Source organism: Anas platyrhynchos, chromosome 20 (assembly GCF_047663525.1).
Source record: "Anas platyrhynchos isolate ZD024472 breed Pekin duck chromosome 20, IASCAAS_PekinDuck_T2T, whole genome shotgun sequence".
Taxonomy (NCBI): Eukaryota; Metazoa; Chordata; class Aves; order Anseriformes; family Anatidae; genus Anas; species Anas platyrhynchos.
The window spans coordinates 5907637-5935107 of record NC_092606.1 but is presented as its reverse complement, the minus strand read 5'-3'; the positions used below and the strand labels follow the sequence as shown (position 1 = coordinate 5935107).

General features: G+C 42.1%; 1 protein-coding gene across 12 annotated transcripts; it reads left to right on the top strand.

Moving 5' to 3' along the window:
- The first annotated feature begins 724 nt into the window (after positions 1-724).
- RABGEF1 (RAB guanine nucleotide exchange factor 1) lies at positions 725-26499 on the top strand. Of its 12 annotated transcripts, none has more exons than XM_072026116.1 (11): positions 725-919; positions 10846-11031; positions 13346-13512; positions 14435-14554; positions 16656-16676; positions 17565-17731; positions 20137-20218; positions 21049-21181; positions 21588-21679; positions 22029-22285; positions 23231-26499. In XM_072026116.1, the coding sequence occupies exons 2-11, from the start codon at positions 10853-10855 to the stop codon at positions 23627-23629; spliced, it is 1617 nt and encodes a 538-aa protein (XP_071882217.1). In that variant the 5' UTR covers positions 725-919; positions 10846-10852; the 3' UTR covers positions 23630-26499. The 12 variants fall into 12 exon arrangements, with proteins under 12 accessions (XP_071882217.1, XP_038021883.2, XP_012960048.2 ...); XM_038165955.2 differs by lacking the exon at positions 725-919 and adding an exon at positions 969-1284 and having other exon boundaries at positions 14438-14554; XM_013104594.5 differs by lacking the exon at positions 725-919 and adding an exon at positions 969-1284.
- Positions 26500-27471: the final 972 nt, after the last annotated feature.

The following is a 27471-nucleotide window of genomic DNA, read 5'->3' as shown; positions in this document are numbered from 1 at the left end:
CTATGGAATCATAATTTAATTTAAAAACCAAAAACCCTCTAGTCTCTTAATCTTTCTGCAAGTAAGCTATTTTTTGGGGGGTAATTGTTCTGCTATTCTGTTCTTTATGTACTCCTTTTACTGAAAACTGCTTTCCAGAACAGCAGTTCTTACTCATTTTACTTACACAAACTTAGTATAAGTTTACCTCTGCTTTCACTGTTTTATAAATTGATTTTGTTTTGCTGAATTGTATGTCTCTAAGCATTGTAACCTTATATGCCTTTGAAAATCCAGCCTAGATGCCAACAATTAGAGTTTGGAATTATCTCCAAATGTCTTTTATTTTTAAATCAGTTGTGGTGTGAAGTTTAATATTGTGGGTACTGTAGTATTTTATTTTTTACTACACTTGGCTTTTCAGTTCAGGTAATATATTTTAAATAAAAACCAGACTAGATAAAGAAGACAAATGTTTGTGTTGTGCAATAAAAGTGAATTATACTGAAAATGGTTGGAATCTGGCTAACCTGGTCTGCAGCTACTGCACTCCCTCTCTTTGCATTCTGTGATTTGAGTTTGCCTTGCATGACTGCAAGTGATAATTAAGACAGCAGCCTCCCTCCCAAGCTTTTCTTAATGGCACCAGCCAGTAACTTGTTCATCAGCACTTCCTTAACAGATGGCACTTATGCAGTCTGCTGGCTGCCCGGGGAGTCTGACTGGTATGATATAATTTGAGTTCTACTTCCTTCCCCATACCCACCCATGCGTGTGAGACAGCGCAGAAAAGGTCCAAGTAGCCATCCCTACTTGTGCCATGCTCTGAAAGAAAGTTGAGTTCCTGGATTTGCTTGGCTGGCTGCGTTCAGAAGTGTTCTCCCTCCGTTCTGAAGTAACTGAGCTGCCCTTTTTCTTGCTGCCTGTTTGTCCTTCTGAGGTGAGACCTGCTTTCGCAACTGGATGTCTCTGCTGAATGGGGAAAAAACACGCCAAGTGACAGCACTGAGTAAACGAGAAGGGAAAGAGGAATAAGTTTTAAATAGCAGCAGCTCTTTCTCTTTCTGCTGCAGTCAGCATAAGTGCACACCCCATGCCATTCATGGGAGCAGTCTGAGCTGGAAAAAAACAGAGTTTTGATTCAAAAGCAAGGCGGCTGTCGGGTGCTGGTTTGCTGTGGCTGAGAGGAGAAGGGATGGCGCTGAACGGCACAGAGGAAAGAGTGCAAGAGGAGAATTTGAGGAGGACGTTGGAGCCCCGCAAGGATGCAGCTCTCTTCCTAGCTCCAGCTCGTGTGGGACACAGGTGCTGTGAAGGGTCCCTGAGGTGCTGCCTGCTGTCCTGTCCCTGCTGTTCTGTCCCTGCCTTCGTCCTCGCCATGCAGCTGACGAAACATCAGCCTTTCCCTGGACCGTGTCTCCGGCCCTGTGGTGCTTAGAGCCATGGCTTAGCGGGTGACACCGGTGGCCGGGGGGGACGGTTGGAGCAGCTGATCTTGGATTTCTCTTCCACCCTTAACGTGATTCTATGATATAGGGCGATACTCTACGCTATAGGGCGATATTCTACGATAAGTGCGATTCCAACCCTTGAGCTGAGGCGACTGCTGCTCAGGAGCCTCAAACACCCCACCTTTCCCTCCCCCTTCCTCCTACGACCTTGCTTCTCCATCCTCACCCCCTTTCGTCCCCAAATCCCCTCTCCCTGCCCCTCACCGGGGCCGAGCCCCGGAGCCTCCTCAGCGGGGCCCGGCCCAGGAAGCGACGTCCCCGCTCTTCCGTGGGCGGCCGCTGCGGGGAAGGAGGCGCCGGGCCCGGCCGGGGCCGCTTCGGGCCGAGGGGAGCGGAGCAACGCGGCGGGACCCGGGGAGGGCCCCGGCAACCGGTGAGACCCAGCCCGGGCCCTGAGGGGACCGGGACCGGCCCGGGGGAGCCCCCCCGGTGCTGGTCAGGGCGATGCCACCGGGCTGAGGGGCGCAGGGCCCTGCTTCCCTCCCTGTGCGGCTCCTAAGGCTCAGCCGCTCCTTAGAATCTCTCTCTTTTTATATTTTTTCCCAATTTTTCTTTCCGCGGGTACGGTTCAGTCATCTCGTTTTGCTTTTCCGTGCGTGCGCTGTGGTGGTTGGGGTGGGAGGCGTCGCCGGTAACTTTTGCAGCTCGGCCCCCGCCGCCTGTTCCCCCTTTCCCTGGTGGATCGAGGGGGTTTTGGCTCTTTGCTTGTAAGTGGGACGCCTTCTTTTAAAACAAAATCCGTTCAACTCAAGCCAAGCGGAGTTTGCAGGGCACGTTGGATGCCAAGTGGCGCGTTTCGGGTGCTTTTGTGGGTGTCCGTCGTCGTACAAGCACCCCGAGTAGCGTCCAAGTCATCGCCTTGAAGCGACACGTCCGTATCACCCAAAAGGGTGTGAAACGCTGGGAGATGAAACACTGGAAATCGAAATACTGGGAGATGAAACACTGGGAGACGAAATACTGGGAGATGAGTGACGAGCCTGAAGTAACCAAAGTGCTCACGGGGGTGTGGTTCGACGCCGGTGTATTAATTTTGCTTGGGCTGCCCTTGTTGGGCGCTGTCAGCGCTGTGACGGGCGCTGAGTCAGCTGGGAGGGTTGTTGGAGACAAAACCAGCCCGTTCCTTCAGGCTGAGTGGGGCCTGGGATGTTTTTGGAGGAAGTTTTGGGAGCAGGGAGAGTTATGGCGGTTGTGCTTTGCAGCTGTTACTGACGAGGCCCCGCTGTACTGGTCTGCTTGGCTCTTGTAGTCGTGAAGCTGTTCATGAAGTGGTGCCTTGGGCTGGCAGCACCCGATGTTGGTGCTCGGGGCAGTGTGCTGAGCACCTCCTGGTCTTCTGGAGCTACCTGGGGCTCCTTCTGGACATGATTACATTGTTTTTTTTACAGGGAGAGGATTAGGAAGAGAATCATAGCTCAAACGGGTGTTTTGCTGACCCAAAAAACCCCTCAAACAACACACAATGGAAGAATAAGAATATAAAGCTAATTACGCTAATTCCTGAGATCACTTTACACCACAAACAACAGGCACCTGAGATACCTTGAAGTATTTTGTTGAGGGTGCAGTGAGCTTGCTTTTTAATCTGCACCCAGGTGAGTGTGGTTGACATTGGCAGAATGAGTAAAGCCTGTAGAAGCTGCTAGCTGCTACCTCTGAGGAGGTTTTAGAAGTTCTAGGTAATCCTCTTCTAATTTGAATTCCAAGTCAGGCTGTACAAGGTGATTTTTGGATGTTTCTTGTGACTTTGTTTAGAAATGCAGGTGTGAGCCATGTGTAGGTGGGGAGACATGGGCTGTTAATTCATCAGTCCGCGCTACTCCTGGCAGAGCAGTCGTTAAGAATCTGATGTGGACAAATAAAATTGTAGCCTGAAGTCTGTATTGACATTGGAGGGGGGAAAATGCTTTGTCCAGTCTTTAGTTAGTGAACTGACTTTCAGATCGTGAGCAGTGCGGGTTGTTGGAGCCTCCTGACCATTAGGCTCCTGACGTTTGAAGCAGTGGTTGCCATTTCCCCTGCCAAATTACAGTACAAGACTGTGGTTGTTTCCAGGTTGAGCTCTTTGTCCGTAAATACAGTTAACAACTATTTATTTTCTCTAGAACATTAGTCAACAACCCGTGCTGTGTATACTAGGAAGCAAATGTTATAGCTGAAGTTTCTTATTTGCAAAAAAAATGCACTCTAAATTTGTGAAGACTCATGCAATCTCTTCTCCAAAGAGAGCTCCTCTGTTTCTTTCCTAATTCTTAGCTTGTCCAATGGCTTTTGTATTTTCTGTCAGTGACTCTTAGATCATCCTCGCCCCACCCTTTCCTTTGGAGGAAACCAGCTCATGTTTAATTAGCTTTCTGTTAATTACACACTTGAATGTTTAAGGTTGCGTGTGAGTCACGACTATTTCAACACTTACCTGGCTCTGAAGGACGTTGTGGCATTTGGGTCGATGGGTGTTCTTTGCATTAAATACTTGGCTGATGGAAGAGAGTAGGATGGCTCTCTGGATAATTTGCAAGTTGGTGTTTCAGGGTGTTTGCTTTCAGATATTTCACTTAAAAGAATTAATCTGCTTCTTCAGTTACCAGTGCTGGTAGTGTTTTGCACCATGTAGCTAGAAAAGATGCTTTCTTTGGCTTTGAAGATAAGGCAATTTATCTGTTTATGATCACTTTCATTTGAGATGCTGAAGTAGCTTCTAAGATCGATGTGTTATTTTTCCACAGCCCAGATGTCCAGTTGTTAGAGACCTTAACCCAGTTCCCACCCCTCTGTTTCGATGCCTTTCCTAGGCTTCCTTGTAAGCTTATTTTCAGGGACTGAGCTTCCATCCAGCTTCAGGTGGGACTTGCTCCTCTCTTGATCAGATGGGAAGTGCGGTGCTGTTCAGCCACCTGAATTATGCATTTGGAGACTGCCCCAGCTTTGCTGCTTCTCCTGCTCTAAAATCCCATGCCTGGGTTGGCCATAAATGGGTAGTTTCAGCGGGTGATGCTGTACCAGCCATGCAGAGAATGCTCTTTGGAGCACTTGGATGTTTTTTTAATGAGAAGAATTACTACGAGTTGTTCATTAAGTTCTCTGAAGGCTTAAACTCGGAGAGCCAAATAGCATTTGCTTCAGTCCAGGGGAAAGATGGGTGTAGATCGCTGCTATGAGTTGTGCCAAGGGTTTTTTTGAGAAGACTCGATTTCAAGAAACAGAATAAAGCGATGGGAAAAAACAAGGAGGAATTCAGATGTCAGGAGACAGCGTTCTTTATTTTTTATTATTTTAAAATGTTCATGTTCTGCTCAAAAGAGCAGCAGACCGAAATATGCAAGCCCAAGGCAGTCTCATACCTTGTGCCAGACAGCCTGAGTCTGTTGTGTGAGGTTTTCTCCTGGTTACAGATGTATTTTAATGAACTTTGGTACCAAAATTGAAACTTGCTTACAGAGCACTTGTACAAAGCCACTGCTTATATTTGCAGGGTTTGCACGCAGAGTTATTTAGAAGCTGTGTTTCACAGCCTGTAGTAATTATATGTTGTCTTGCAATTGCATCTTAATAAAGGCACCTGTAGGTTGAGACCCCCGCATGATAAGTGAGCCTTTTCAACCAGCTCTTCCATCAGAGGTGACCTAAGCAATCCAGGACTAATAAATAGTGTATGAATAAGTCAATAACTTGTCCTTCTGGCAGTGATGCGGTCTGCATGGACAATAAAGGTATCTGCTTGCCTCCTGAGGCTCTGGGAATTAAGGTAGGTACACATTAGAAAGGAACAAGAAAAACAAGGCAGTGGTGGCAGACCTAAAGATAAAGACATGCTGCTTCCAAGCCTTATTGCATGAACAGTGCTTTTCCTAAAGCCAAAGCTATGTCTGCAGCCTCTGCAAACCCCAAAGTGTTCTGAAAATTATCTTAGGTTCATTGCTGAAAAGAACGTGTTACGTAAGTGCAGTCTTTCATGTGTGCATTAAATCAGTTCTTGGTGACAGCTCCTGTTTGGATGAGAGGTGCCCCTTCTTTGTTTTACAGCGAGGCTAGGAATGCGCTCGCTCTTTGCTGTCAGTTTGATGCCTGCTTTAAGACTTGTGCTATGAATTTTTCCAGCTATTTTGCAAGCTGCTCTGTGTAGAATACTGGGTTATAGCCTCTCGCTGTTGCTGAGAGCCGTGAGCCTGACATGAAAGGTGCAGCGTCGTGGATCGCTGCTTGCTGCTACTTCGGTGCCCTCTACAGCATACTGGAAAGATGGCCTGAGGATTTATGGCCTTATAATTGACAGAGAGTATGCTTTTGGGAATCTAAATGGTAGGATTGTTTGATGTAACTGGCCTAGAATCAAGGCATCGTGTGATTATCAAGTGCCTGCAAACTTCTGAGCTCTGTTCTTATCCTCTGAGTTGGGAAGCAGCTGATGGGGAAGGTTGTGCCCGTAGTCCCAGGGGGGTGCGATGGCAGATCATCAGAGAAATGAGGTGGAATAACACCTGGCTGCATAATTCAGTGCCGGTGCAGCCTGGTTCCTTCTGCATCAGTGGTTTTACGCAGCAGCAAACCAGACGCCAGTGGCCGGGCATCCAGCCTGGCGTGCTCAGGACTGGATCCTTGAGAGGTGGAAGGTGAGCTGTGAGCGAGGTGCTGCGCTTTGCTGGCTGTCGTAGGGTGCGTTCGGGTGCTTGTAGGTATTTCCCAGCCTGTGTAGGTTGTAGATTGCAGGTTGCAGATGTTGCCTAAAGATGAAACGCTTTGATAAAATCCCTTTGTAGGTTTAGATGTCTCCGTAGTGCTTGCCATTTGAGACTTGGGCTCCTGAGGCCTGAAACTGAAAATCTGTGGAAATTAGAATGTGTTTTATTGAGCACCCACACTCAATGAACACTGTCTTGGTTCAGGTCAACAGAAAAGATTTCGTAACAACACAAAGCCACCTTCCAAACAACCTCAATGCTTTGGTTCTTTTTCTCCTATGGTACTTGTACCAAAATATGTTCCTGTGTCTGCCTAAGTAAATCTTCACAGATAGACCGAGCTGTGCGACTCAGGGAAACTGATGTGGCTGTAGGCCAGCAGCATGTTGCAGAAGAGTTGGTTTTTCTGGCTTTGGCTCACACGTCTGCTTCTGTGCCTGTGGTAACCGAATCCCTGTATTGTTTCCCCAGACGTTTTTCACTTGCAGCTATGACAAAGTCATGGAGGAACTGCTGGGCAAACAGCTGGCTTATCCCCCGTGAATGATGTGTTTCCATTTTCTGAAGAAAGCTGCGGTTCTCTGGATATTCTTTTGGATGCCAAACTTGGCAGGAGGCACCTAAGGGTGTGAGGAAGTGCTGAGAAACCTCCGAGTTGGTATCGCACGCCTCTCAAAACACTTGCTCGAAGTATGTGAGTGCTCAAAATCCTACTGAATAAAAGGAAAAAAATAAATGAGCTTAGGAATAATAATATAAAACGGTGTTGATGGGAAGATGTATAAGTTTTAGAACGAATTGCATTAAAGGAAGTAAAAAGCTATTTCTGAATTAAACCGTACCATCTTCTTACGGACTGGGCACTCTAACAAAAGGATCTAACAAGGATGCTGATGAGAAAGCTATGCAGGGACATCTGACCTTTCAGATCTCCTTTTTGGACCTTTGATGTGCAAGTCTTCAATCCACGCAGCGTGACCGGTGTCTTGTGCTTCATCCACCAGCATTGCGCGAGGGTCCGGGTGTCGGGCACATGTCCAGCGACCCCCTTGGGCACACGTGGTCCTGCTGGGGGTGGTTCAAAGACCGTGGGTATGGAGAGCAGCTGAGCCTTTCTCCATTTCCAGTGTCAGAGGAAAACGGCAGGGCAGAAGCTTTTACTTGCAAATAAGGAACATGGGGAAAAGGATTTTATAGACTTCTGTTTTAGCATCAGGGAGGTGATGCTAATTAACATGGACGTGAATCTTTGAGGGGTCTAGTACCAGTACAGAAAATTCTCTGGCGTGGTATTTATGAGGAAATCTGTAAGAAGCTGTCACTTCTGCTTTCCCTGACTACGTTCACAGCTGAACAATTTGCATTTTTTGAGCAAAGCAGCTTGTGAGTACAAATAAGCCATTTACACAGGCGTTTGCTCCTGGGAGGGAGGAACAGTGCTTCTTGCAGCTGTTGAGAAGTTTTATTTGGGCTGCAGGAGCTGCAACGAGGATGCTTGGAGCAGGGCATCTCTCCAGATTGTGTAACTTCAGCTATCATCTTCTGGTACTTCGATCCTTCTTGATTATTAGCATTATTAATAGAGCCTGACTCGAGGACAACCCCATGTTTGTTCTTTCTTTTGGGTTATGAGCTGAGCGTTGGGTAGTTGATACATTCAGGGTGTGAATGCAAATAAAAGGTCTGGCCATGCAAATCCATCGAGGAGCTGGGCTTTGGATAAAGAACAATGCACCTTTAGTTGGAGAAGGAAGGAGAGATGGGAACAGAAGAAGGAGAAGGAACTTCTGAGGACCCCAAATGCTCTAAAAAAAAAAAACACTTTTAGGAATGACAGATCTTTTGTTTGCAAGAAAGTTGACCTGGGGTGGATTGTTCGTATTCAGTTTAAATAAACTCCTTGGGTTCAGTGTATTAAAACGTAAATGCTGCCACGTGAAACGTGGCTGTGAACCCTTTCTGTCTTTAAAGGAAAAAGCCGCGGCTCTGAGTGCAGCATGTGACTTCTGCACATCGATTCAGCGTGACCTCCTTTGTCCTGCCTCCCAGCCTGATGTAACTGCAACTGGAAATACTTGAGGGGAAGAAAAAGAACAGCTCGTTTTCTGGTGGCTTGGCTTCGTGGCTCCTTGCAAACCTCTCCAGAAAGAATGCAAAAAACCTGAACCTCGTTACCAAGAGACCTGCTTCGCTCCCTCCTGTGCAAGCTGCTGAGCCGTGCCACTGAGCAGAACCAAATTTTTCGTTCTGGAGGGGTCAGCAGGATGCCAGAGGTGGTCGTGACACCAGGATGTGGTTGAAGCCCTGTGGATGTTGAAAGCTGACGTGTGTGTGTGTCGGTGGAGAGATAGGAAAGTGCCCAAGTGGCACAGAAGCCGGGGTATGCTGCTGAGCTGTCAGAAAGCCAGGTGTCAATGTGGGGATTAGGCAAGATTTCGTTCCAGTCCTTTCCTTTTCCAGAAATCCAAGTGCCCGAAGCACAGTGCTTTTTGTTACGTACAGCAAACATCTTGGTTATGGCACCGGGTGACAGAATCCAGTTGCAAAACTGTCGTGACTTTGACCCTTTTAGTGGGTGATAGGATCAGAGAGAGCATTTCCTTGCGTGATAGAGATCAGTGTAAAATCTCTCTGAACTTTGTGTTACGAAAAGGGTTTTATCTGCCATGTCTTCATAGCTCTCTGGCATTTATAACTGAGACATCCAGGCCTGTCAGCTTTGCTGTGAGTATGGAAAACTGTGTGGTGGGTTTTTATCTCAGGCAAGAGAAGGCTTTAATCAAAATGCTGCTCCAGCTTCTGTTCCGGGAAGCCGTCCCTCTAACCCGCAGGTCAGGAACAATTGTGGAAATTGCAATCCTTCACTTCCCCGTTCGTTTCAAAATTTTTTACAAAGGCTGTGCATGGTGCTCTGAGAAAGGGCTGCGCTGCCAGATCCTGACGACATGCAATTCCCATCCCGTTACTCCGTTTAGCTTCAGGTTGTGCCGCTGACAAAAATTTGATTGCTAATTTCTGGTGCCTGATGGACTGTTAGTCTGCAGTTCTGTGCGCTGTCGTCAACGTGAACACCTCATTAGAGGAATCAGAAAATGAAAATAGCACAGAAACAAGGATTTTTTGGAAGGCAGTGAGGGAAATAAAGCTCTAATACTTAAATTGTAGTGTTTTCCTAACCTAAGTCTACAACAAAACTATTTTTAAGCTTATTTTTAGAAACTCATTACTTTTTTCAAAGATAAAGATGTTAGAGGAGGGAGCCTTAATACTTACGTAGATGAGATGGAATATTTAATTTGTTCCTCCCTTGGAGAAAATCATACATTTCCCATTACTTAAAATAGCTTGTTTAGATTAACGGGGAATGTTTAACGCTATCAGTCTCTTAAATTAATTGATCATATAGGATTCAGCTTGGAATAAAATTGCTGTTGTAGAGTGGAAAACTGTCTTTGGCAGTGGCAGTTGTGCATCTCACTGCTGTCCTCTGCTGAATGGCTCCGGGAAGGACTGGGGGCCCTTTCCAAGGCTGTCGAGCAGCCGAGCTCCCGGGGGTGAGTGACCTTTGCTGGGCAGAAATGCCAAAAAGCAGAGGACTGCGTTCTTCAAGTGTATGGACTTCAGGGTTCGCTTGGGGAGAAACGAGATTGCTCTGACTGCTACTGATGTTCTTTATTTTAAGGAGACGACTTTTCATCTTGGTTTCACATGTGGCACCTGAAGGAACACGGAGTTCCTGAACTACCAAGATGCCTTCCTCAACTTACGCAAAGAGCACTTTAGGGGATCCAGGGGTGAAAAGGGGCTGAGTTTGGGGCCAGACCTGCCCTCCTGCACCCCGTGGTGTTTGTTCTAGTGTCTGCGTATTTCGGTAGTGTGATCCCAGTGCCGGTGTCTTCATGTGCACACCTGAAACTCGCAGGTGATCCTGCACTGCCATTATCCTGAAATGAATCCAGCGTTTACAACTGGCACCAAGTAGCTGGAATGCCCTTGGGAGCAAGCTGGCACGTGGGCTGGCTTCTGTCGAGTAAAAAAAGAAAGGGGAGGGCTGGGTGGTGCAAAACCAGTGTTTTTGTTGTGGTCACTATGGGAATTCTGTAGGGCTGGGTGCAGACGCGTAGCTTAACCCTGTGGTAACCTGAGCACTGAGTGAAATGGTGATGCACCTCATCCATGTTAACATACCCTGCTGGGATCCTTCCCTGTGCTCTGAAGACACATCCCATGGAGCCAAAGATGCCTTCGCTGAGCTCTCACCGGTTTTGCCCTTCGTGCAAACAGCCTGGGTGCAAAGCTATTTACGCTTTGCCTTACCGAGTCCTCTTTGGGGATGGCAGCTCTGTGTTTCTTCTTTCCCCTGCTGCTTTGTCCCTGCGTGGCTGAACAGCGTGTGGGTGAGCTCAGAGACGCGTGCCATCACCGGACGGCTGGCAGTGCTGGGCTGTTCTCCCGGCCAGCTGCCGAGCCCTTTTTGCAGGTCACAGCCATGCAAACGTATGCTAATGCTGCGGCTGCGTGCTTATGTAACTGCCCTTCCTCCTCTGGAATTTCCCGTGTCACCATGGGACTGACTGCTCAATAATTAAAGCAGGTGGCTGCTTTCTAAGAGAGGAGCCTTCAAACAGCGGGCTGTTAGCACGTTTCTGTCTCTTAACCCTTTTCTCTTTAAACAGGAGGAAAATGAACCTGAAATCTGAACGCAGAGGAATTCACGTTGATCAGTCGGAGCTCCTGTGCAAGAAGGGATGTGGTTACTATGGCAATCCTGCTTGGCAGGGCTTTTGCTCCAAGTGCTGGAGAGAGGAATACCATAAGGCCAGGCAGAAACAGATTCAAGAAGATTGGGAGCTGGCAGAGCGGTAAAGAGCCCTCTTTATGCCTTCGTCTTTCACAGTAGGCTGACTCTACTAAATACTATTCCTGTCTCATGTTTTCTAGTCCTACTTGGCTCAGTTTCATCATCAGTGCTCAAATTTGACCTTTCCAGCAAGAATTAAAGTTGTCTTTTTGATGCAGAAATTAATTTTTATGACATTCTAATTTAAGACGTTTCAAAAGAAAGCCTGAAGTAACAAATGTAAACACCCCCCCAACCTCTCAACAAATACTTTGACCTATTTGCATACTGAAATCTGTAATTCTGACTAGCAGTTGGAAGGGTCAAAGTGACAATTTTGATTAAAATCTCTCTGCCTCTGGAGATGGCAGTTATTGTGTATTGAATACAGCCAGCACAGTGGTTTTATGTTTCAGCTACTGCTTAAAAAACTAATTTTAATCTCAGCTGTGGTCATTCAACAGACTTCAGGGTTAAACCGAAAGGCATCCAAGCTTTAACTTTAATAACTGAAGCAATTTTTCTAAGCACATATTTTCTGCAAAATGGTTTAGTTTTTCTGGTGTGATAAATATCTGACTCTGAAATTGGGAGTTGAGAGAAATCTATGCTTGACTGAGAAAGTTAGAGCAGCCACAACTGCATTTTGTTGGATTTGGGTAGAAAGTAAAACCAACATCCACTACCTGAGAAAAGCGGAAAGTATCTTCTCGCACCACAACTGTACTTTGTGCCACTTCCAGGTATAAATTAAGTGATATCCACTCAAAATTAAATGCTTCAAGGCTTCATGAATTGCAGAGATGAGGCTGCGTGTTAACTCTAAGAGCCAGTTGGCTTGAGCTGGTCAAGATGTTTGTTCACGTGGACACAGATTCTTTGCATATGCTTACCCTAATGTATTATTGGTGTATGCTGGAACTCTAGGAAAAAGTACAAATGCCTGAGAAAGCTGAGTTTAGAACGCTTTGATGAACTTGAGTTACCTAGTGATAAATTAACCAAAGTAATTTAGAAAAAAAACACCATGAAGTGCAGTTTTCATATCAGCCTGCCTGTAGAAGGTGATATCTGTGGAAGCTCTCTGGGTTTGAGTTCAATCTTATGATTTGGAAGCCTGGGTTTCTGGGTTTTCTGGCATCTAATTATACCAGAACCTTTTACCTTAAGCCTTGAAGTAGTGTGGCTTTTTTTTTTTTTTTTTAATTCTTTTAACTGTCACTGGAACAGACTAACTGCAAGGATAGGTAGAATGAAGTGCACGAAACTTGTAGCCTAATCAGAAGGTTGCAGGTAAACTGTTGAGTACAGCATAGGGGATGTGTAATTTTTTTTCCTGTTATAAATTTGGCTTAAGAATTTTATTATTACTGGAGCAGATAGTTATGCTGTCAGTATGTAACTATGTGCAGTAAAAATGGGCATTTCAGAAATTCTTTAACAGCTTCAGAAATTCACAAATTTCAGAACATTTCAGAAATTCTTTAGCAGCTTGAAGAACAGTGTAATTTAACCCATTTTAATTCTCCTGCGTAAGGAGAACAGTAACCATTGAAGAATTGGTATTCCCTCCTATCTCTTGTATGTTAAAGGGGGCTTGGTCTTTGCAAAGCACCGTTAGTGTTGCAGGGAAGTGGTCTGCCTCATTCATTCAAGCAAGCATATGTATTTCCATGACTTTGAAAACAAGTTATGACAGCAATAATCTGTTCCCCAGAATAATTTTAAGATTGTGAAGGGGTTTGTCACTTGCTCAGTTGTGTGCCGTGGTTTTTTATCTTCCGTAAGATGATAAAGGAAGATGAGCAACTCTCTGTGAATGGAGAGATATGGTAACGGCTGATAAGAACAGAGGGGTTGTCTTGAGATAGCCAAGGCATATTTGGGGTTGAAGGGAACTGTTTGTCAGTTGATGAAGACATCTCAAAATAGAAAGTAGTTCTGGTGATGTGCAGTGAAACCCCCAAGAGGAGGACGTGGGCAGGAAGTTGGCTATAGGAAATGTTCCCATAGAGGTGAGGGGAAAGACTACCTCTGTGGGATTCAGGGTTGTGACACATTGGGAAAGTGATTGTTGTTATACTTTGGTAATGTCAAAAGGGAGGAGACAGTTTAATCTTCCCTGGCTATCTTAAGTCTTTCCTCTCTTTCCCCATTACAACACGGGAAGAGTGGATTTAATGTAGTGAAGGGATGTGCCAGAGGAAGCTCAAAATGAAGGTGGGCATAGAGGAGAATTGAAATGTCAAAGGAGTGAGTAATTTATTGCACAGGAAATTAACTTATTTGTGCTCGCATTAATCAGTTAAATGAGACTTTTTCCTTTCTAATCTCAGGCTTCAGCGTGAGGAGGAAGAAGCGTATGCCAGTAGTCAGAGTACCCAAGGGGCGCAGTCCCTGACCTTTTCAAAATTTGAGGAGAAGAAAACTAATGAGAAAACACGGAAGGTCACTACTGTGAAGAAGTTCTTCACTGCTTCCTCCAGAGCAGGAGCTAAGAAGGGTAACTTTTTCACCTTGTTTTTAATGGTTCTATACAACACATTAAGTTAACAAGTATTTTTGACAGATATATTGTCCTGCAAGGCAGGGTAATGCTCTGTGACTTGACTTGAAAAAGTTGGGGCAATGATGCTTCTTGAGAGCTACTTCTGTATACAAAGTCTTACTGAAAACACACAAAAATGTGAGCTTTTAGGTGTTGCTGAGTGAAAGTATCTTGTTTGTGTGACACACGTTCGTGCTAGAATCATGAGTTGACCATTGTGTGATCCTGTGGTTTAGAACATGAACTTGAACTCGTCCTGAAGAAAATGGGAGACAAGGTACTGACTGTCAGTCATTTCCAAAAAACTGGGATCAGCATTTCTGTTGCATTTAGACATACAAGGTATCAGGTGATGCTGCCATAATTTATTGCTTCAGCAGCTTTAACAGGAAAATTTGAATGTATAAACGTGGTGCCTTTAAATGAAAATAAATGTGAAAGGAACCTTGTAGTATTTACATGTATGTGGGTTGTGAATATCAAGTCTGTATTTGGCTGAATGTTTGTTCTGGATCAGGTGTACAAGTAAGAATGATTAATGACTGATGCCTTTGCATGGCAATAACTCACATGGGTGAAACTTGTAAACCACTAGACTGGAGGAGGAATTCCAGAAGAAAAATCAACATTAATGTATTTTAGCCTTACAGGTGATGCATTTCTTTAATAAGAATTTTTAAATAAGTCTCTATTTCATCTTAGAATTTGTCTTGGTGTATAAGCAACAGATGGCTAAATGAGACATTCGGCTATGTATGAAAACCATTTTTTACGTTCATTCTTCACACTTCCCATATTTTCTTTTTTTATCCCATTCGTCATCTCTCCTGACATGCTCCTGCTCTTGGTGTCTTGCTTGCTTTTGCATTTATTTCAGCAGCTCAAGAGAAAATCGTTAAGCAAGGACATCTTGGGAGGGAGCGAAATGCTGATAACATTCTCAGGGATTTGAAGGAAATTTTTACTCCCTCCTGGGAACTGGCTTCCCCTACTGAAGGTAATGCAGCACAGCTTGAGCAAGCTGTCTGCTTGGTTTTAGTAAGCTTACTCTTTAGTTGGGCTTTGCAAAATACAAACTAGGGTTGTGCCAGTTATAACCTGTGCTGTTGAGTGTAATGGTGACCAAAAGAAATAAAAAAGCAAGTCTAGAATTCTGAAGGGAAATTGAATCTCTAAACCAATTGTTAGCTTTTTGGTAGGGACAGTACAGGAATAAAGTTGAAGCTTCTTTGTGTTCTACCTTAGCTTGATACCTGAAGGATTATGCAGTTTCCAAAAAAAAAAAAAAAAGAAAAGAAAAAAAGAAAAAAAAAAACCTACCACAGTTTGTAAGAAGTAGCTGGGTCTTGTGCTGCTTCATATGTTTATCAAAAAATAATTCCAGGTTGCAATTATAAAACTGATTATAAGTTGAAATGACTTCAATTTAAGAGTTCACGCTTCAAGAACTTTTACATCTTCAAAACATCTCCGGATGTTTGTTATATTAAGAAGACAATTTCATATCAAGAGAAGACAGACGTGCTGGTTTTCTTTAAACCCAAAAGACACCAAAACCCCTGATGCAAACAGCTTTAGGATCTTATCCTATGCTGTTTGCAGTTGTGACATGGTCTGCTTACTAAAGAAATTTGCAGATGTACCATGTCTTTATTTTGCAAATTATACGAAGAGTATGAATGCATGTGTGTAGCAGAGCTAACGATAGGGCTTGCTTCATATTCTTTGCTTGGACTCAGATCCACGACCATGGCACAACCATAGTGACTCACTGGAGTGCTAATGTTCTGCTGTGACAACTAGCATCTCAGTAGAATGCCTTGAGAAAGATTTTAATATGGATACTGCTTATTCTTTATAAGAGATGATCCTTTCTTAATTCTTCCTGTACTTTTAATTTTAGCATCTCTCCTCTAGTAGGTTCTCTTGTTCAAATGGAATTTCTTTCCTGCAATCAGCTTCTTTGTAGTTGGACTTGATTCTTTTAGAGCACGTGAAAAAGCTGAAAACATTTTGTTGCTGAAGCTACATTTGTTCCTGCAGACTTTAATGCTCAGTGCATATTGTACAGATTCAGTTTCCTTAAACAGGATTTCAACACAAATCAGTGAAGTTGCTGTGTTTGAGTGACTACCTGATGTTCTTGGTGTGACTCAAGTCAGGTCATTCTAAGATTCAGTTTTTTAATACCTACATTAGCAGCAAACTTGCATCAATTGTCTGTATCTCTAGTATCTAAAACCTGTTTTAGATCTGCAACTAAAAAGTTCATATCCATACTCATTGAGCTGAAATAGAATGCAGTTCTTTATTTTTATGATAAAGTGAGATCAATGTTGAAAATTAAATAAATCTTCAGTAGTTCTTTGAAATAAAAACACTAATTGTAGGGGAAAAAATGATAATTCTACTCTTTCGAATGTTACCCTGCTTTGTTTTATGATTTTGAAATTATGCTCTCTACTTACTGATTACGTAGTATTAAACGTGACAAAAGTCAACAGTAAGTCCCTTCAGCTTGAATGCTGTACTTGTGATTTGAGTCTTAGGTGTAAAGATGACTGAAGGAAATTCCTTCTGAAAGTGTTCTAGTATAACTGGAACGGAGGTCGATTTGCACTTTTTATCTTTGTTGCTACAGTTGTAGCTGTACATTCGTATAGCTTAAATAGCAGAAATGGTCTAATGGAACCAAATCATTATCCAGAGAAGGTTATGCTGAAGCCTAGAGGCATTAACAAGCCTTGTGCTTTGGTCAAATGATCTTTTTGTGTTAGTCACTGGATTGTAGAGCTCTGAATTCACTATAGTGCTGTGTCTCTTTAAAAACAAATAACAAAAAAATTGAAAAAAAAAAGCTACTTTGAGTCCAAATTAAACACACCAACTTAAATATACTAACGCTTTTTTGCTTATGTGAGAGTTCTGCCTGTGTGCTCCTTGAAACAAGGAGCTCTTGTGCATGTTAGTATTTTCAGGTTGCAAGACATGTTTGTACCCTTTTGATTTTGAATATTTTCATGTTTTCTGTTTCTTTGCTGCTTGCTTTTCATCATGTTCATGTACATCATCTCTATTCAATCCTTCATTTTGAACAGTGTTGGCTGGCAAATTGAAAGGTGGGTGAACTAAACTTTGGTAGGGAAGGTATTGGATCAGTACAGTTAACTTCCAGCGTATATCTTGGAAAATCAGATGTGCTTGTGGGATAGCCCTGTGTTTGCAGCTGTATAAACTTGCAACCAGTGCTGGGTGCACTCTGTATACCTCCTCCCTTCTCAAGGGCCAAGCAGGTTCTTTCTTGAGCAGATGCAATGCTTCTGCTTTTGCTGAAACACAAGTGGCCGAGTTCTCATTTATGCTGCAGGTGTGACCCTGTGGCACCAACTGCCTAGCCAGAGGGGCTGCTGTGTTCTCACCAACCTTATGCTCCTTTTCCTTGTTTTGTGCTGCTGCTGGTGCTCCTGTGACCTTTTCAGTAAGCCAGTCTGGGGAGCTAATCCTCCTGAAAACCCCATAAGAAAGACTTGTTTCTGACTAGGAACCTAGAGTTGCTATTCCCTGAGCTAGGTCATGAGCCAGTTGAATAAATGCTTGTGTTGGTGGAAGTGCGGGAGCAGGAATGTAGAAGTGAGGGACGATGGAAATGGGACCACACCATTAGCTTAAGCTGCTGTGGAATCCCATTGGCAAACCTTGATCTCATATGGAAGGATTTTACCTAGGAATGGAAAAGTAAGAAGTCTGAAGGCAAACAAACGTTACAGTAATTTGCTAATATACAAAGACCGGTACTATAAATGGGGTATGTGGCTCTAAGTGTTTCACTTCTCTAGGAAACTAAGTATTTAATTGTTCTATTTAATAATATCCAATATTTCATTGCTAAGAAATAGACTGCTTTTTCATCTGCAAGATAAGGGGGAAAAATCTGAAGTCGTAAATGTTTCTTGAATCATACACCAGTGTGAAAAGGCTAATCTGATGTGTCCAAACTTTCCCAGCAGAGATCCAAGAATCCAAGTCTCCCAGCCCTTCTATAAACAGGCAGGCTAGCATCGAGACAGATCGAGTATCCAAGGAATTCATAGAATTTCTCAAGACATATCATAAATCAGGACAAGATATCTATAAGCAATGTAAATTATTTTTGGACACAATGAGTCATAAAAGGGTAAGTGATTTGCATGTCTTTTACGTAAACTGGGGAAATTGGTGAGAGATGGAAAAAGTGCTGCACTTCTTCCAGCAGTTTTTTAAACAATGTATACAGGAGTTTTCAGCTGGTGTGCTTAGTCAAATTGAAGATGAATGCATTACTGTTTGTAGGTTTGCTATGGTATATGCTGCAAAACTCAAACTTCAGTATCTCAGGTATCTGGAGAGAACTTTCTTTTGCATCCCAGAGAAATCACCAAACTTGGAGGAGTTGTGGACTCGAATGAGGGTGGAAAGGCCTTGCAGAGGGATCTGGATAGGTTGGAGAGCTGGGCGATCGCCAACCGCATGAAGTTCAATAAGAGCAAGTGCCGGGTCCTGCACCTGGGACGGGGAAACCCTGGCTGCACGTACAGACTGGGCGATGAGACGCTGGAGAGCAGCCTAGAAGAGAGGGATCTGGGGGTCGTGGTAGACAACAAGTTGAATATGAGCCGGCAGTGTGCCCTGGCAGCCAGGAGGGCCAACCGTGTCCTGGGGTGCATCAAGCACGGCATCGCTAGTAGGTCAAGGGAGGTGATTGTCCCGCTCTACTCTGCGCTGGTGCGGCCTCACCTCGAGTACTGTGTGCAGTTCTGGGCACCACAGTATAAAAAGGACATGAAACTGTTGGAGAGTGTCCAGAGGAGGGCTACGAAGATGGTGAAAGGCCTGGAGGGGAAGACGTATGAGGAACGGCTGAGGGCACTGGGCCTGTTCAGCCTGGAGAAGAGGAGGCTGAGGGGAGACCTCATCGCAGTCTACAACTTCCTCGTAAGGGGGTGTCGAGAGGCAGGAGACCTTTTCTCCATTAACACCAGCGGCAGGACCCGCGGGAATGGAGTTAAGCTGAGGCAGGGGAAGTTTAGGCTGGACATCAGGAAGGGGTTCTTCACAGAGAGAGTAGTTGCACACTGGAACAGGCTCCCCAGGGAAGTGGTCACTGCACCGAGCCTGACTGAATTTAAGAAGAGATTGGACTGTGCACTTAGTCACATGGTCTGAACTTGGGTAGACCTGTGCGGTGTCAAGAGTTGGACTTGATGATCCTTAAGGGTCCCTTCCAACTCAGGATATTCTATGATTCTATGATTCTATAAATTAGTTCTGAAAGATAAAATGCCTATTGAATAAGCAATCTTTTTGATAAACATGATTTTGGGAAGTAGTTCTATATTACATATTCAGTTTTTAGATAGCTTAATATCTTAGATAGATAAAATGGTACAAAGATAGAAAGGGAGGTGTGCAGGTTGATACTGCCCTCTGGGGAAAGAGGGTGACTTGACTACTTTTTTTATAGGGAACACAGGATATATTCAATTTCTCAACATAAAAGCTTAATTGCTCTTGAAAGATTAATGTATCTTTAGTGCCACCTATGGTTTAAGTAAGGCAGTACAACTTTTTATCCCCCTTTCTGTTTAATAAGCAGCTGTTCAAATGATATCCTCAAATTGGACTGGAAATTGAAAGGGAGTTCTGATGGAGCCTTACGTGCATTCCACTTTGAAAACATCTTGGATTTTTGTTTCTTTTCTTTTAAAACTGATCTATTCTGAGCATAGAGTTTGTGAAAATAATTATTAGCTACAAACATTAAAGTTGTTCTTGGTTAACTGGTTCCTTGACAGTTTGTGCTAGTCAAAGAAGTCTTTCTCAAAACTTAAAATTTGCTACTACTTATAAACCAGGTGTAAAATGCAGCACTGCTACTGTTAGAGCTGAGATTACATGTTTGTGCTGTCTTGGTTTTGGCCTTAGAGAACACAGAAACTAAGTTCTCTCATCTTTTTTTTTTTTTTAAGTGATGGTTTTATGCTGCCATTCAGTGGTGTAAAGTGACTTAAGTATAGTTAACTTTAATCTTTCAAACATACATTCTGTTCTTCGTTAGCTCAATTAGTTAATGCCCAAAAGACAACGTTATTTCATGAATTATGTGAATATGTTCATAGTAACTGTATTATTAGATGTGTTTACTTCATAGATACTCTTTCAGATTTGTAATTTACATTCCTGTTTTTTTGGTATACTGAATATCATAATTAAAAAGAGACAAAATTGGGAACAGGCATTCTACTTAAACAGTCTACATTGTCTTCTCACTGTTACTCAGAGATGCGGCTGGGGAAAATGACGTTGCATCTGTCTGGTTCCATTGCTAATACACAGCTGTTCAGTGAAGAACCATAAATCTTTCATGTGTTAAGGAGCCAGTCTTGGTTTTTCATATTTTTGAATATAATGTAGCCAACATAAACATATCTGAGGAGGATATATTTGCATTCTTAGACTGTTATTGCAGCTGGACACTTGCCATCAAAGGCATTTTTGCCATTTCTTCTACACATGCACGCTTAAATCAATTTTCTGTTGCAGGACTTAAGTATCGAGGAGCAATCTGAATGTGCCCAGGACTTCTATCAAAATGTAGCAGAGAAATTACAGACACGCTGGAAAAGTATCGTGTTCTTCTTCCTTTTATCCTAGTGCTAGAAAAAAAGTAATGTTTTGAGGATAAAGCTTCTTGCGTTTTCAAGTAGAAGCAAAGCATTCCTACCCACCTCTCAGAGATGGTGTTAACAGATTCTAGTCTGGTAGTATCGCTGCACTATTCCCAGCAGCACCATTTCTGCAAAGTTTTACAATCTAAATTATTTGTTTTTGCAGGTTTTCTTTAAACTCCCAATTAAGATGGTTCAGATGTTTTCATTTCCTGTTTTAAATTCAATGTTATTCGTTTAAAACTGAGGTTGAATGTGTAGCCTCAACCCAGTTAGCAGTATTATTATAGTGTTATCACACTGCTAATACTCAAAAAGCCAATGAGAGGGGAGTGCTTCTGTTGCAGACTGCCTTTCTGTGTCTGGTATATAATTGGCACATCTTAAACACACTTAAGGATTTTTTTAGAGAGATAAGCAGGCACAGAAAACTTGGAGGACCTCATTGGATTTATTCTCAGACTGTTTTTTAAGAAATAATCTTGTAAGCTACAAACAGGTGAACCTAATTTGCATGCTAAATGAACGTGCTTCATTGGGTGCCAGTGCATGTACCTACCTTGGTACATCATTACGGTGTTCTTACCATTATATTTTTGCTTCTGCTGTTAAGAGTGAAAATACTCCAAGTATATCAGCTCTTTATCAACTCAAGAATGTTTATGAGAGTTGGCTTGAGTCAATGCTGCTGTTTTGGTGACATTAGAACCAAACTGTATTAAATCTTCTAAGCATTCTAGGAATACTATGTTTACTGTGTTGGGTGTGGGGAATTTGTACCTTTCAGTGCCCCCTGAAAAAGTTGAGAAGGCAATGGATCAGATTGAAAAATACATTATGACTCGACAGTATAAATACGTATTTTGTCCTGAAACAACTGATGATGAGAAGAAGGATCTTGCCGTCCAGAAGAGAATCAGGTAAGCCTTTCAAAGAAAAACAGCTGAGTAATCCACAGTCCTGTGAAAGGGCTCTGAGTCAAGCATGTTAAAAGTCTGTTGCTGTGCACAAAAAATTGGCAGGCTTTCTAAACAAAAAGTTTTAAAAGCATTTTATTTTAATAAATAGAAGGAATGAATAAAATTATTAACGGAAGATTTACTTCACTAGCAAAATAAATTGGTGTGCTTTTGTTAAGTTAAAGCAAAAAAAGGAAAATATGTTTTTTTCTGGAAATAGTAAATTACTTCAGTGGAATAAACTGGCTTATAAATGTTCTAGTGCCTCAAACAAAGCACTCATTGTGCATTGAATTCAAGAAATAGCTGGCTTCCAACATCTGAATGTTACTGGCATGGAATGGTTTAATGTTTTTTCGTGTCATAGGGCTTTGCACTGGGTAACTCCACAAATGCTGTGTGTTCCTGTCAATGAAGAAATTCCAGAAGTGTCTGATATGGTTGTAAAAGCAATTACAGGTTTGTGATTGATGAAGTTTACATTTACAGTTTTAAATTTCAAATCTCCTATTGGGAGAAATTATTATCTGCAGTTCAGACTTTTACATTTGCAGTAGTCTTTGTTGTATTGAGCTAGTTTGTCATCTGTGAAGCAGGAATAACTGCTGTCAGAGAAGTGCTTAGTCTTACCTAACTTATTTGAGATGCTTGGACTGAACCAAGAAAAAGCTGAATAAGCAGGTACTTTAATGGAACATCAAGCACCACAAGATAGAAAATAATGCATTTTTAGTATTGTGTCCACCTTGTCTTGTTCAGGTGGCTGTTTCTGTGGCTTTAATGATTTGAGAACTTTTCTATTTTACAGATATTATCGAGATGGATTCAAAGCGTGTGCCTCGTGATAAATTGGCATGCATCACCAAATGCAGCAAGCACATCTTTAATGCTATAAAGATCACAAAAAATGAACCAGCTTCTGCTGATGACTTTCTTCCAACACTTATATATATTGTTTTGAAGGGAAACCCACCCCGTCTGCAGTCCAACATCCAGTATATAACACGATTCTGTAATCCAAGCAGGTTAATGACAGGAGAAGATGGCTACTATTTTACCAATCTGGTAAGTGCAGGAACAGTGTTGACACTTTACACAACAACAGTATCTTTCACTTAGATACCGGAATTTCCAGTAAATGCAAACATGGTATAACATTGTAGAAAGAAAATTAAAACAACTCTTCAAATAGTGCTAAAGGTTATTTAGGGTACAGCAAGCTCTTTTGCTATGTATCTCTTCTTTCTTTTTTCCCTGCTTTCCAAACCAGAGTGTTTTGCTCCTCACAAGATGGAACCCTTTATTGCATTGTCTGATGCAGAGACTTAGGCATACTTTTATTCTGTGAGGAGATAATACTTTTTATTCCTAAAATCCTGGGCTTGGGCAGTGCAGCTGTTACAGATGCAGAATTCCCTGTATAAGCCCATGAAAGTTTCCCTCTTGAAAGGACTGCAGAATTAAGTCATGAATGAGTGGATGAAAAGAGACTTTTAAAAGTGTTTGTTTATATTATAATTATGAACTTGGCTTCTCTGCGTTACATCTTAAAGCAAGTGTTGAGGAAAACATACTTGAATGAGATGCTTGGGATGTTAAAAATTCTTGTCAGTAGGAGGAGAGCATCCATGAGGTAAGATGGGCATCTCAACATTGCTTCTTCCATGAAATGAACATACCATATCTCAGCCGATCACATGATTAAATGTTATCCACCAAGTCAGAATAGTTCAGCTGAAACGGTATCTTCTGGTATCATTCTGTGTTTTTGACTTCTTCAAATTTTGGGAGGAGAGAGATGCATGTGAACTGTCTGATATAGATAGCTTCCTGGAAAGCTCTTTATGAATGATCTGTTTAGACACAAAATAATTGTTTTTTGGTCTAACAGTTTTACTGGTGTAACAGCAGGATTTAAAAATAATAATAATAATAATAATAAGTATATATATATAACATACAAATTCCAGTCTGTAGCTTGTGATGATGCTGACTTTGTTTTGTTCATAGTGCTGCGCTGTGGCCTTCATTGAAAAACTGGATGCTCAGTCTTTAAATCTAAGCCAAGAGGATTTTGATCGTTTTATGACTGGTCAGACATCCCCGAAGAAGCAAGAATCTGACAGCTGGTCACCTGATGTGTGCCTGGGTGTTAAGCAAATGTATAAAAACTTAGATCTCCTGTCTCAGTTGAATGAGAGACAGGAAAGAATTGTCAGTGAAGCCAAGAAGCTTGAGAAAGACCTGATAGATTGGACTGATGGAGTTGCAAAGGAAGTCCAAGATATTGTTGAGAAATATCCATTAGAAATTAAGCCAAAAAATCAAGCCTTAGCAGCTATTGACTCTGAAAACGTGGAAAATGACAAGCTGCCCCCACCACTGCAGCCTCAGGTTTATGCAGGATAATTAAAAGTGTTAACTTTGAAGAGTGTCATTATTCTCACCTAGTACTATCCCCTTCTTGGAAAGGGAAGTAAATTCAAGGCTAAAAATCAGATGAGCTTAAATCAGTACATTTTTAAAGGTACATTTTTTTGGTTAGGTGTAATAAATTGTATTTATTTTAGTCAATTAGATTTCTATTAGGCTTTTGTGAGTTTTTGAAATGAATTTAAATTTTCTACACAAACAGTGTAATTTTTAAGCAACACTCGTCCATTGACATATTTCCAGAAAGCTTCCTTCTAGGCATGCACTTAAACATTTTTAATAATTAGTTTAACTTACAGATTTCGAGTTCCAGCAGAAACTTGAAAGATACCAATGTTAGCTTGGATTTATTCTGTAGCTGTAAAGATGAAATATATATTGTAAAATATGTAAAATTGTAAATAGATTGAAAATCTAATGTCTGGGTTGTGCATGACATCTCGTGTATTAGTGAAAATGAAATATGGAAGTGTTCACATTAGCACCTTTTGGTTAAATCACATTGCAGTATAAAGGCAAGAACACTGCTAGTGTTTTCAATAAACTAGATGGTGTAGCTGATGAATCAGAGAGGATATTCTTGTAATGATTTGAGTTCACAGTTATTGCCATCTAAAACTTGACTTTTCTTCATGTAAACGTTCTCTGTTTTGTCAGTATACCTGATAGCCTTCAGTGGTGTGCATCAGTGCTGCTACCACTTTTGAAGAGAATGTTGAGCCAGGCTTCAGAAATAGGAGGGAATATGTTGAATAAAAACTGCGTCATGTGGAACTAAAGGGGGAGGGAAGGAGGTAATGAAGGAATTGTGCCAAAAGGGGCTTGCTTTTCTGGCATTGCCTAGTAATTTCCATCACTGGGCTAGGTCTTGATTGATTTTTTAACAATCCTGGTCAATAAATAAGTTCATATAATTGGAGACTGCCTTTTAGCAGAAGTATGAGCTGTTGCTCTGAGCAGAAAAGTGCACTTTATTTTCATGAAACATCACTGTTCAGATCTTTAGTGACCCTCTTTAGCAAGAGAAATTACCTTGCTAAAGAATTAAACGTTGAGATAAATACAGCTTTATGTCGCTAAAAGTCTAGATCAGTGTATTTCGGGTTAAGAGCTCACACTGCAAAAAGTAACCTCTTGCAATAGAACTTTTTTATGCCAGTGAAACATTTTATATCAGTTTAAATATCTCAGTTAATCCAGTCTGCCTTGACTTGTTAGTGTACCTGAGATATCTAGCACAGAGCTATTTAGCTTGAACTGCAATGTTAAGTTGTTACCATCAAGGAGGGAAGTACCTACCTCTTTCATGTTCCACTGCTTTAAAAACAGATACTTTAAATTTGCACTGCAATAATTTCAGACCAAAACTGTGTTTTGTTCCTTTTTGTCAGCTATGTACGAACTATGCATTCCTAGTGTTTCAAAGATAACCAGTTATCCCAAATTCCTCTGATATGGTGAGGCAATGAGCTAGTCAGATGATCACAAGAAATTGGATTATTTAATTTACACATGTGCCACTTGCCCGAATTACTTAGGATTTGACCAGTGCTTGCAGTAAACAATACTGCAAAGTCTTTCTTTGTTTTATAAATACTAGGTGCTAATTCTGATATCCAGGTACACAGGTTGGGGGGGTGGGATTAGCTAATTAGCTATTGTATAAATTGCCATGTTTAAATAAACGTGTGTACATCATGCCTTTGTTAATGAGTTCCCAAAATCTTGTCACTGGGTTTTGTTATGCTGTTAATGATTAATGTAAACATAATTGTGACTGATTCTGGTATCTCTGTGTCTAGGGAGGGAGAATTCTTAGTCATTCAAGTGCAAGTCTAGGTAACAATGTCTTTTTCTTTGCAGAAAGATCATTGTAGTGATTAAGTACTTAAGAATGACTTGCCTGGTGCATTTGTAACTAAAGTATCTCCAATTCATATGCCTTCTTGTTATCAAGCCACTGAAGTAGGAGTGTTTTGGCAAACAAATCCTCCAAATCCCTGTAAGGCAGGTAAGATGGATTTCCATATTCCATCTAAGAGTCAGCAAGCAGGAGTAGAGCACTTTGCTCTCAGCCATTGTGTAGCCTGGGCAGCAGCAACAACTCTGGGAGCACCTCTCCCAGGAACTTGTGTTCTGGTGTTGAGTAACTAGACTGCTGTAAGGCATTGTCAATATTTTATTAGGTGAATGAACCCGTCTGTAGGTAAAACAATAAATAGTTTTGCCTAAAAGTAAGGTAGTTCAGTTGTCAGAGTAATAACTGCAGAATCTCTCTCCAGTGTTTAAAATTCAGAATGGGCAAGCCACTGTGCTGAGTATGCTGAGAAGGTGAAGATGCTGAGCTGGAAGGAGCCACATCAGTTATAGATTATGAATTGTCTAGAGCGCTGTACCAGGTGGGGTTGGTGCTTGATACTGGGCGTCACTGTAGTATGAGATGCTCTGGTCCCACAGATGAGGCTGAGATATGGTTAGACACTAAGATTAAAAAAAAAAAATCTAAGTTATGAAATAGCTATGAACAAGTTACTAGTGAACAGGAGAGTTTAATTGAAATACTGTCTTAAAGTGAATTGGAGTAACAGCTGTTGTGCTTTGGTAAGTCACAGTATCAGATTTTATTTTTTCTTCCTAACAGCCCACTGCTAGTTCTGTATTACTGAAAAGGAAGACTGTGTGTCTTATTACCAGGAATCAGAATTTCTTGTAAACTACTTTGCATGTGAGCTACCTATTTATTTTGCTGTAGTAAAGAACCTATTTTGGAGTAAGTTCTGGTTAATTAAACTGTACTGTTTCACTTAACAGAGTTATGAAATTAAACTGATTCTTCTACCCAGTTATCAATGTTCACCAATCTTCTGGTATATATATTTTTTCTTGTGGCTGGGCATCTTATGATTCAGGTAGAGAAACAAAGAAGCTGATATGTATAGATATTTAATTAAAAAAAAAAAAAGTTTAAAATTTGGGGGGAGAACTAGCAGCATTCCATTTAACAAAGAACTGCACCTTGGAGGCTTATGCTATAGGGGCTGCAACAGGGGACAAACAGGTTTGACACTTTGTCTTGGTATGCAGTAGGACCGATTGTGACCTGTTGTCTTATCTCCAGCCACCATCCTTTTGTTAGACCTGTACAAAATGGGTGTATGTTGTATGAGACTTTTTTCTCCTCAACTGTCTGAGAGGCTTGCCAAATATGCATCGACACTACAACCTTCTGCTTTCCAAAAGCTGCAGTCAAGGAGAAAGAGGTCCTTAACTAAGAGAGTTCTGGGACGTCCTTAGGAAAGATGCTGTAGTTGTACCACAGCTATTGCAAGTACTGCAAATTTTCCTTCTACCTTGTCCTGTTTGTGCTAGACAGAGCTGGGTAGGCTTGCAAGGAGACCCTGAGTGTAAGCTGTGTAAGATGCCCAGATGTTCTTGCTCTAAATACTGAGGTTACAGGGGAATGACTGGATAAAACAGCTTGGTAGCAGTGGAGGGCTGGAATTGCTGTTACCTCCTATCAGGAGCTTATAGCCCATGGCCTTGTCCTTTCATGAGCTGCCAGGCCTGGCTCCTCCTTTACTAGGAGTTATTTCTGTATATATTTATGTACAGATGGGTACAGTCCCCACAGCATTCACTTCTGACAGAGCAATCCCAGCTCCTGGCCCCGTGTCCCCACCACCCCGCTGTGGGCGCAAGGCTTCCCCTCCTCTCGTGTTGGAAATGTTACTGTTCTGGTTTGTTCTGTCACGTCAACCGCTTCAGGATTTTGTTCTGAACACTTGCAGGTAGCGGATGCCTTAAACTGGTTGTGTAAT